Source organism: Mus caroli, chromosome 19 (genome assembly GCF_900094665.2).
Source record: "Mus caroli chromosome 19, CAROLI_EIJ_v1.1, whole genome shotgun sequence".
NCBI lineage: Eukaryota > Metazoa > Chordata > Mammalia > Rodentia > Muridae > Mus > Mus caroli.
The window spans coordinates 1,671,161-1,681,807 of NC_034588.1; the positions used below are offsets into that span (position 1 = coordinate 1,671,161).

The following is a 10,647-nucleotide window of genomic DNA, read 5'->3' on the forward strand; positions in this document are numbered from 1 at the left end:
ATGCTCACAGGCGTGGCAGATCCACCCCTACCCGCTGATCCACTCCTATCACTGCACACAGGACTCTGTGATGCTCACAGGCGTGGCAGATCCACACCTACCCACTGATCCACTCCTATCACTGCACACAGGACTCTGTGATGCTCAGAGGCGTGGCAGATCCACCCCTACCCGCTGATCCACTCCTACCACTGCACACAGGACTCTGTGATGCTCAGAGGCGTGGCAGATCCACCCCTACCCGCTGATCCACTCCTATCACTGCACACAGGACTCTGTGATGCTCAGAGGTCTGACCACTTGGCTTATGGTCACTGAATGGATGATGGGCAAATCCAGGCTAAGAAATCATGTTTGCCTTGTCAGGTTAGCCACAAAAGGTATAACAGCCAAATGGCTCCAAGTCCGGGTAACTGGGCTCAGCCAGCACTATGGTCAATCCACAGGTAACTTGGTGCTACACAGTGCCTGGGACATTACGTAAGCTGACCCAGGCTGCTGTCATTACTTCTAGGAGAAAGGACAGAACTCTCGAGGAAGAATGGGAGAGTGAACTTGGACCTGTGCAAAGGGATTTTCACCCAACCTCCCCACTCCACAAGAAGTTACCTTCAAACTCTCCTCGGGAACCAAAGGGGTCACGGTAGCTCTCAATGAAGCCAATGTAACTAGAGGAGAAAAGGGGAGAGATGAGGGCAACCTGGCAGAAGGCATGGGATGGGGGTTGTGGGGGAGGAAGCAGAGGCTGACACCTCACCTCTCTACAATGGGGCCTTTGTCCTGAATCCAGAAGCGGGAGCCCCTCTTATGGGCCTCAATGGAGCCCTGGGTGAAGCTCTCCATGTACTGAGCCAGCATTTGCTCCTGGTGGCTATTGGCTGCATAAGCCTAGAGGTGAGAAGGGCTTTGGTCAATCCTGGACCATCCACCTTCGCTGCCCAGAGGGGTTTTGAGTGCCCCCCTCAGTCTCCAGCCAGCCTTACCTTAGCTTTCTCCAAGTGTTCTACCACCTTCTGGAGGATGGGGGCATAGTCCCCCCGGGTGACCTGGAAATGGTTTCCCTGGAACTCGTATCTCTTCAGCTTGGAGGTCAATTCAGAGTCGAGAGCAGGGTCTAAGGAATGAGGCAACACTCAGGAACAGCATTTCGCTCTGGCCCACTAAGAACTTTAATGGCTCCCCATTGCCAACAGAAATTAGGATAAATCCTCTTCTTCAAACATGCATATATTAGAGGCTCAATTGACAGGGTGCTTGCCTAGCATGTTCAAAGCCCCAGATTTGATACCTAGCACCGCATAAACCAGGTATGGTGATGCACTCCTGTAATCTTGGCGCTTGGGAGGTGGAGATGGGATTACACCGAGTTTGAGGTCAGCCTGACTAGAGTAAGGCCTTGTCTCCAAACACACCGAGGCTGGAGATATGGCTCAGAGGGTACAGGTTCTAACCATCAAACCTGACAGCCTGAGTGTAGTCCCTAGGTCCTCCATAGAGTGAAAGGACAGGGTCAACTTCTGTAGGTCATCCTCTGACTTCTATTTCAGGACATCTGTGCACAGGCTAAATGTTTAGGAAGAAAGGAGAGAGGGAAGGAAGGAAGGGAGGGAGGGATGGAGGGAGGAAGCACGCACGCACGCACGCACGGCCAGCAGAGTATGTTCCTGCACGCTGCGCCACCATCAGTTGAGAGGTAAATTAGGAAGAGAGGGAGTTCAAGGTCATCTCAGATATACTCAAGGTCATTTCAGGTAAAAACACAATGAGTTTAGGGTGGCCCCAAAGATTGCAGAAGATGCTATCTCAAAAAACAAAAATAACAAAAAGATAACCTCCACAGAAACCCATTACTCCAGCGGGTAGCAATGCATGTCTTTAATCCCAGCACAACAACAACAAAAGCCCAATACTTGGTACGTACACATACCAAGAGCTGTGATGGGCAGATCTCTGAGTCCAAGGCCAGCCTAGTCTACAGAGTTCCTAGACAGCCAAGGCTAGACAGAGAAACTATGTCTTGGGGGATGGGGGTGGGGAACACATTTTGTTCTTGCAAAAGACCTAGGTTGAGTTCCCAGCATCTGATGTGGGCACCTTGTGTCTCACAGTCATCTGTAACTCCAGTCCCACAGGAGCTGACACCCTCTCCTGGCCTCGAGCACCTTCACGTACACTATACACAGAAAAATAAATCTTCAAAAAGAAAAAAGAGGAAGAAATCAATCTTTGAAAGAAACAAAAGAGTAGGGGCTGGAGAGGTGGCTCAGTGGTTAAGAGCAACGACGGCTCTTCCGAAGGTCCTGAGTTCAAATCCCAGCAACCAAATGGTGGCTCACAATCATCAATAATGAGATCGGATGCCCTCTTCTGGGGTATCTGAAAACAGCTACAGTGTACTTAGATATAATAAATAAATCTTTAAAAAAAAAAAAGAGTCACATCTTAAAAACTATGAGAGCTGAGCATAACTGGGGAGCAGAAGTCGGTGACTCCTGACTGTGAGAGACAGGAAGGGACCACTAGCACAGAAGTCAGTGACTCCTGATCGAGACAAGGTAGGGACCACGAGCCAAGGACGACAGACACTGAGGCCATCTTCTAGAAGTTGGAAAAAGGACCGTGTTTCACTATGTGGAACAGAATCCAGGGCCTTGAGCACTCGAGGCCAGTGCTCTACCTTTGATTCACACTGCCAGCCCCAAAGCCACTCCTGGCCACCACCTTAGCCTGCAACCTGTGCTACAAGCATGGGATCTATTTCAACTTGCACTGTAACAGGATCCCTTCTGTTTTCCGGACCTGTGTCCCTTTTCTTTCTTTCTTTCTTTTTTAAAGAGATGTTTTGTTTTTGTTTTTAAAGACAGGGTTTCTCTGTGTTGCCCTGGCTGTCCTGGAACAACTCACTTTGTAGGCCAGGCTGGCCTCGAACTCAGAAATCCGCCTGCCTTTACCTCCCAAGTGCTAGGATTAAAGGCGTGTGCCACCATGCCCAGCTAAAGAGTTGTTTTTATCTGGTGTATGTGTATGAATGTGTATGTACGTGTGTGTGTGTGTGTGTGTGTGTGTGCGCATGCACATATGTGCATCACATTCATGTCTGGTACCTAGGGTACCTAACCCAGATCCTCTAGAAGAGCAGGAAGTGCTCTTAACTGCTGAACCATGTCTCTAGTTGATATATCCCTTTTTTGTCAAAACAGCTGTCCCCTAAGTTTTGCTATCACCCTGTTGCAGCTCATACTGTCCCCCTCTGTCTGGAGTGCATATGGCATGTTCATTTGCTATATGCAAATACCCAACATTTACACATTGAATACCTGAGTATTACCAAGCACTGGGCACTGGGAAAGACTGACAGAAACACACAGCCCATTTTAGCAGAGGGCTTGTCATCAAGACACAGACCAACAAGGGCACTAGTGTGAGTGTTGGTAGGATCCCTGAAAAGGAGCCACCCACATCCAGCTGTAGAATGGAGAGGAGCTGGCTGGGTAAGCAAGATGGGCTTGCAGCTGATCTGGGCAGGAAGTAGGCAACAAGCTGTATAAAGACTTGGTGATGAGACGTAGGAACCAGAAGCTATAGAACGTGGCTAAAGCAGAGTGCTGGAGATGTGCACTGACCAGGGATGTGGATGGGTGAAAATGAGCGAGCAGAGGGTGACACAGAGGCCTAAATATATTCGCTATCCTTGCTTTATAAACCAGGCAGAGCCAATCAGAGACCCATGACCGCCCACGAGTATGGGCTCACATTAATAAAGGACTCTGGAGAGTCGAGAGCTGTATGAAGCTGTATGAAGAAACAACTGACACCAAAGAGCTCTTTCCTTCCGCTGGGACAACCGGGCTGCTGGCCTGAGCCACATGGCTCATTAGCTGGCTGACGTTGGACATTAGGGCCCCAACGCACCTGTGTTGAGGACCGAAGCCAGCCGCACCTCATAGTGGGACTTCCCTTCCTGGCCAACGACCTTGAAGAGCCGTGTGTTGTATGCACTGAGGTTCTGGGGGAAAAAATAAGAGCAGGGTTTGAAGGCTGGTGAGACCAGGGAAACTGAGGAGAGTGGAGGAGTGGCCGTCCTAAGACAGTGAAGCAAAGTAACCAGGGCCTCTCAGGAAAATTCCTAAGCCCACAGTGGAGGGCAAGGGATGACTGCCATTAAGTGCACCGCACACTAAATGCTAACTTAAAAAAAAGTTAGTACACGCCTTTAATCCCAGCACTCAGGAAGCAAAGGCAGGCAGACTTCTGTGTGTTCCAGCCAGCCTGATCTATATAGTGAGACTTTGTCTCAAAAGAATAAACTAATACAATATACTAGGGCTGAGAGGCGGCCCGGCTGAGAGGTGGCCCGGCTGAGAGGTGGCCCAGCTGAGAGGCGGCCCAGCAGATAAGATGCTTACTGCACTGTTCTTGCAGAGGCCCCAGCTTTGGTTCACAGCACGTAAACAGGGGCTCACAACTGTCTCTAACTCCAGTCTCAGGTTAACCTTGGGCTCCTACATACAGGGGTGCACACTACATACTTCAGGCACGCACACACATACACGCACACAAACACACACACTAAAATAAACAGACTTTCTAATTTAAAAATACACATCTAGGGGCCCACACATGTGCCACAGTGCTTGCATGGAGGCCTCAATAGCTTTGAGAGTCAGTTCTCTTTCCATCATGGAGATCCCAGAAGATCAAATTAATGTCACCGGGCTTACCGGCAAGCACATCTGCCCACTGAGCCATTCATCAGCCCCCTGAGCACTAATGTTCACAAGCTTAGGCTGTGTGAGGCACAGCACCACCTCAGTTAACTCTTAGCTGTGTGGGATGAACTTGGGAGACAGCCACAGAGCTGTCATGTGGTCGAGGAACACAGGACAGGGTGGATGTATCCTGGTACACATGTGACATCTCTGTCTTTCTGATTGGTACAGGCTTACCTCTCGTATCCTTTAAATCTTGTCCTTCTCAAGGACCTAAGGTGCCCATATGTCTTTGAGTTCAGGCTGGGACCCGAGAGCAGGTGGCAGTGGTGAAAGGGTGGAGACAAGAAGCCCCATCAAACTAGTGTCCCAAATTGCCAATTCCCAAACCTGAGAGTCCAGAAAGTCCTGGGCCAGCTTAGCATCTTCCATGGTACAATCCCCAGAGAAATAGGTGGTGACTCCCTGTGGGGAAGGGACAGTGAGAGAAAGGTGCACAGAGAGACAAGAGATGGCATTACTAAGGGCGCAGAGTGACCCTGTGAGGCAGCTGATGGCTTCCTGCCCAGGCTCTGCATGTCCTCCCAGCACCTCCACCCTGCCCTGCCCATTTCTAGGGGGAAAGGTTGTAAAACAGATTTTCTTCTTGGACATTTTCAGTATTTCAGTATTTTCTTCTTTGAGGTCAGGTCTCACTACGTAGCCCCACTCCGGCCTCAAACTCACACTCCTGAGGGCTGCGATTACAGGTGACTCCAGGTGTGCCACCATGCCTAACTCAGTCTTTCTTCCACCCATCCTCTCTAGCTGGCCCACCTCTAAGGCTTGCCACGGCTTCTTCCCATGCAGTCCAAGCAACCCCTACAGGCAGGAACCCTGGATCCTCCCATCATTCTCTCCTAGACTCCCTTATCCTCCAAGCTCTTCTACCTTCCCTCTCTATGCACCCACATCCTGCCAGGACTGACCTGGAAGAACATTCTAGAAACATTCCATGCAGTTCTCTGTGGTGCCAAGTGGCTTTAGTTCAAGAGTAGGGGGAAGAGCCTCCTGTCTCCCATTATCAGCTGCCCTTCCATGCATACCAAGCAGCCTCAAGGATGCCTCCACTTTACCAAGTTCTTGGAGGGCGGGGCTCACCTCCTTCCCCAGCCCAAGATGTCGGAGCCTCGGTTCCAGGGAGAACATAAGATCCCCACAGGTCTGCCAAAGGTCCCTGACTTCTTCTGGCTGCTGCTGGGCAGCCTTACTCCCCAGGATCACACGTCCCAACTTTTCCTGCAAGGAGAAAGGAGGGCATTGGTCTGCCTACATGTCCTTCAACCTCCCTGAGCCTCCCTCTCCTTGAATCTAAGACCTCACAATATAGCCCCGGGAACAGCAGCAGCAAGCCCTGAGAAGAGTTGAACTTCAGGCTACCACAGAACTAACTACTCAGTCAGACACTGCATTCAGCATTACCACAAGAGGCATTAACATCTGAGGAGCCACAGTGCATGGACTTTGCCTATTCCAGTGATGACCAGCAGGCGTCTAACCGCTCACATTTGCACAACCTACACTTGCTTGGCTCTCAGATCAGAAAGGACTGTGCTTTTCCTTTATGTGTCCATCTGCGGCACCTGGGGATGCCGAGTGACACCACAGTCCCAGTGTCCCAGTGACAGGGCTAGGGGTCACTCTGCACCTTTGACTCCAACAAAGGTCCCTTCTTTATTCTTCAACCACAGCCCACTGCTGCCTCCCCAACTCACCTTGGGCAGGTTAGGAACAAACTTGGTGTCACCAAAGGACTTGTAGTTGCCCATGTTGGAGTAGACCCCTGCTGCGTAGACCAGGAATGCCTGCGCAGTGGAGATGACATAGCATCAAACATATGAGACGACTGCCTTTCCCTTTCAGGAAAAGGTGGATTTTTTTTTTTCCAGGGCATACCAGTGTGGGAGAGGCTGAGAAATCACAGGGCAGAACCCTGACTCTAGGAGGCCCCAGTCTGGCCGAATTTGTTGTCACAGATGAATTTTTACCCCCACCCTACTGGGTAGCAAAACTGGTCTCAGCAGCTACCAAACACACCTTCCTAGGCTGGTGATAGCAAGAAGCTGCCTCCCACAGCTCCAAGGGTAGGCATGTAAGCTGGCTAGGCCAGTCAGAAAATCACCTTCTCTTGCTACAGGCTGACTGAGAATGGCTTGAGAAAACTGAGAGGTGGAGACCACATCTCAAGATAGCATCCAACAACTGAGTCTACCTGCACCTGAAGCCTCCTTAGCCCTGGTCCTCGCAATTATGTGAGCTAAAAAGTCTTTTGTTGTTGTTCTTTTCTTTTGTTTTGTTTTGTTCTGAGATGCAGTCTCACTGTGTATTGCTAGCTATTCTGGAATGTTCTATGTAGACCAGACTGGCCTGTAACTCACAGAGATTTGCCTCTGTCTGCTTCCCAAGTGATTCAGTCCCAGGTATATGTCATCACACTAGGCTCATGATTCTCTTTAAGCCACTTTGTATTGGGTCTCTGCTACTTACCACCAAAGGCATCCCACTAAAAATAGTTAACACTTGGGTATTACTTCCTACTTACAGGCATTCCCACAGAGATTTGCCCTTTTTAACAGTAGACGAAGGCCCACAGACAGGACGCAATAAGCAAAAATTCCAAAGACATGGAAGAAATAGTAACCTTGGCTCAGAAATAAACAATCTGATCAATTTCATAGAAAACTAGGTCACATTTCCATATATTCCTCGTGGGAATGTAATGTGTTGAGCCATTTTTAATAAAAAGGTCTCACTATATAGCCCTGACTGGTCTCAAACTACGTAGATCAGGCTGGCCTTGAACTCACAGAGATCCTCCTACCCTTGACTCCAGAGTGTTAAAATTAAAGGTGTACACCACCACGTGTGGCCTTAGAAGATAATTTAACACACTCAGATCATTGTAAATGTTCAGAGCCTTCAACCCAGCATTCCTAGCTCTACAAATAGTTCCCACTTACACGCTTACACACGTACACACTTACACGAGAATGAGCATTGTGGCATTGTTTGAAAGAAAAGCTAGAAACCATCTAAAATATTCAGCATTAAAAAAAAAAAAAAAAAAAAGAGGCAGAGGCAAGTGGATTTCTATGAGTTGAAGCCATCCTGGTCTACCGAGCAAATTCCAGAACAGCCATGGAGAGACCCTGTCTTGAAAAACCAAAAAACAAAACAAAATAAAACAAACCAAACAAACCAACCAACCCAAACTAGCCAAATACTTATTTGATTACAATGCACACTGCTTTAGAGTGTTTCACAGCCAATAAATGAAGTGGGTATTGCCTTTCCCGGTCCTACAGGATATACTCCCAATGGAGATTCTCCAGGATACAGGGATCTGCAAAATGGGCAGGATCCAGAACTCTCTGAAAAGGCTGAGCATGTGTGACCTTTTGTGTTTTGTATGTTTCTGAATTGATGCAATATAATAAGATTCAAGTATGGTATTTGGCTAATACACCCACAAACAAGAACTAAGAGACAAACAGAACATTCTACCCAGGTCCCTCACAAACCCTTGATATCTACCCAGGCTGCCTTCCTCTGTCCCTCAGTATCAGCTGTACAGTCATGGCAGACTGCTAAGAACTATGATACCTAGGCTGGCCTCAAACTCACAGCAATCTTTCTGCCTCAGCCTCTCATGTATGGGAATTAAAGGTGTGTGCCATCATGCCTGGCTTGTTTCCCTATATCTTGAAGCAGGCACTATACTAAGGCAGACCATATGCACATTCTACAGAAAACAAGCCTGAAGCTGTGTGTGTGTGTGTGTGTGTGTGTGTGTGTGAACTAGCACCCTTTAGTCTAATCCTCTACCTAGTTGGAGAGAGACCTGTGCCCCTTGTTCATGGTCCTTCGCACCCTTCCAGAAGCCCCTCAGAAAGCCAGGCGAGCCTGAGAGAACTGACCTGGTACTCTTCTTCAGTAAGACCCTCAGCCAGGGCATGTTGGCGCAGCTGGTCAGGGTCCTGGGCACGGAAGATGCGGCTAAGCAGGGCATAGATGTAGGGGGCTTCAGGGGATGTCTGGAGCAGCACTGCCAGGCCTCCATACCAAGCAGCTCTAGACAGGTGATGGGCATAGAGGCGCTCTGTGGGTGACAGCAGGCGGAATGCCTCCCTGCAGTCCAGGCTAGACACACCGATGTCATTGGGCAGGATGTACTGGGTATCTGCCATGAGCCCTGCAAGAACACATCACAGTCATCTCAGAGAGCACAGCATCTTCGCGTCTGCTCTGAAAGCTCATGAGCTAACCAACTTCTTCCACCCAGAAGCCCAGGAGGGAACAATCCAGTCGCATCCATTTACCTGAAATGCTGAAATTCAAAGACTCAAATACTTAGCCGGCCAGCTTTGGCCTGTGGCCTCTCAGACTTAAAATCTGAATCCAATCACTTCTTATTACAGATGAGGACACTAAGGCCCAGGGATGCCAAGTGTACGAAGGAAGAACAGGCAGAACAGAGCCTCGTTACTAGACTCCCATCCCCAGCCACTCCCTGTCTCATCTCCACCTTCTCAGATGTCCTAGTCTCTGTTCAGAATTTCCCAACACCTCTAGCTCATCACAACTGCTGACAAAGGCTTCATGCTGGATATCCACCCCACCATACCAACCCCGCTCCACCAAAGGGTCTAAAACCCAGGGCAGCCGCTTCACCTCCCTGCACTGCTCTTTGCTCCTCTGCAACACTGACTGTGAGTATGACACCAAGCTCAACAGCTGGGTATGAAAACTAGAAAAGGCCTTTCCAGGACAGGGACGTGACCCAGTTGGTAGAGTTTGTCTAACCAACGACCAGGCCCAGGGTTAGATTCCAAGGTCAGTCTGGGGTACATGAAACCCTGTCAAAAAATAAATCAAAAACAGCAATGATATTTTGTCCCAGTTTCCCTCCTAGCATTTGCCCCAGTCTCATCTCTTTCTTCAGCCCTTCACTATCCTGTTTTCTTCTGTTGCTCTGTTGGGAAGCCATATAAAGTCACAACCCATTTTCCAGATAGGTACCATATGGTATTTGGAAAGCAACTTATCCAAAGCTTTTCAGCTCAGTTGGGACCCAAGGAATTCCGAACCCACCACGTTCTCCACGCTCCGCCCCTGGCTAAGTTTCCACCCTCAGTACTCCTTATTCGCGCGGCTCCGCCCCATCTACCCCTTCGCTCGGAAAGAGGTGTTAACTCTTTACTGCCTGGAAATTCTCCTTGTCCAAAAGCTGGGAGAGATTTGGAAGAGGCACTGAAGGGTGGACAGGAAGGGGATGATCTTGCATGCACAGCCAGGCCTCGCTCTGATCTCCTGAAGATGACAAATCGTGACCCCAAAACCAAGGTGCTGTACCTCACCTGCTGCAGCTGCTCCGTTCGCAAACTCACTTCCTGCTTCCGGCTCCCCGCCCCATTCATTGGGACACAAGCCCCGCCCCTACCGACCCGTAGTCGCCCCAGGGATCAGACGGACAGCAGCTACAGCCAGTAGAAGAACCGAAGATAGTTCCTCCCCTCATCTTCTCCCCGCCCCCAAGCGCTACGGGTGGTGCCTGCTTGCAAGGACCCGGAGGCCTTGGCCTTTTGTCTGCTGGCCCTCACTGCACAGAGACGTGGCGTAGGGCGATGTTTGGTGAAGAAGTTTGAGTTTCTCAGTACCCCGCGTGGCTGCTGCCGGGTACCGACAGAGGGGACTGACAAGGTCCCCAAACATAAGAGTTCCTATACATCGGGAGCCTCCACACATGAAGCTGGAAGCCTGCTCTCTTTGGGGTTTCACCTTCAGTGTCCCTACCCTGGATTTGGCAGTTAGGAACCTCCACTTAGAGAAGACTATAGTAATGTGGACCCCCCCTCCTCCCGGATTTAGGGTTTGGGGATGCTATTTGGAGACTACGAAG

General features: G+C 49.7%; 1 protein-coding gene across 4 annotated transcripts in view; it reads right to left on the bottom strand.

Moving 5' to 3' along the window:
- The window catches only part of Dpp3 (dipeptidyl peptidase 3), a 24,057-nt gene extending 13,890 nt beyond the window's left edge, over positions 1 to 10,167 (bottom strand). The window contains exons 1-9 of one of the 4 annotated variants that reach the window (XM_021151419.1): positions 10,106 to 10,167; positions 8,666 to 8,940; positions 6,464 to 6,553; positions 5,850 to 5,987; positions 5,100 to 5,174; positions 3,913 to 4,006; positions 984 to 1,114; positions 758 to 888; positions 610 to 668 (exon numbers count right to left, since the gene is read on the bottom strand). In XM_021151419.1, coding sequence (XP_021007078.1) covers positions 610 to 668; positions 758 to 888; positions 984 to 1,114; positions 3,913 to 4,006; positions 5,100 to 5,174; positions 5,850 to 5,987; positions 6,464 to 6,553; positions 8,666 to 8,935 — 988 coding nt within the window. In that variant the 5' untranslated portion in view covers positions 8,936 to 8,940; positions 10,106 to 10,167. The other 3 variants (XM_021151421.1, XM_021151422.2, XM_021151423.2) reach the window with 3 other exon arrangements.
- Positions 10,168 to 10,647: the final 480 nt, after the last annotated feature.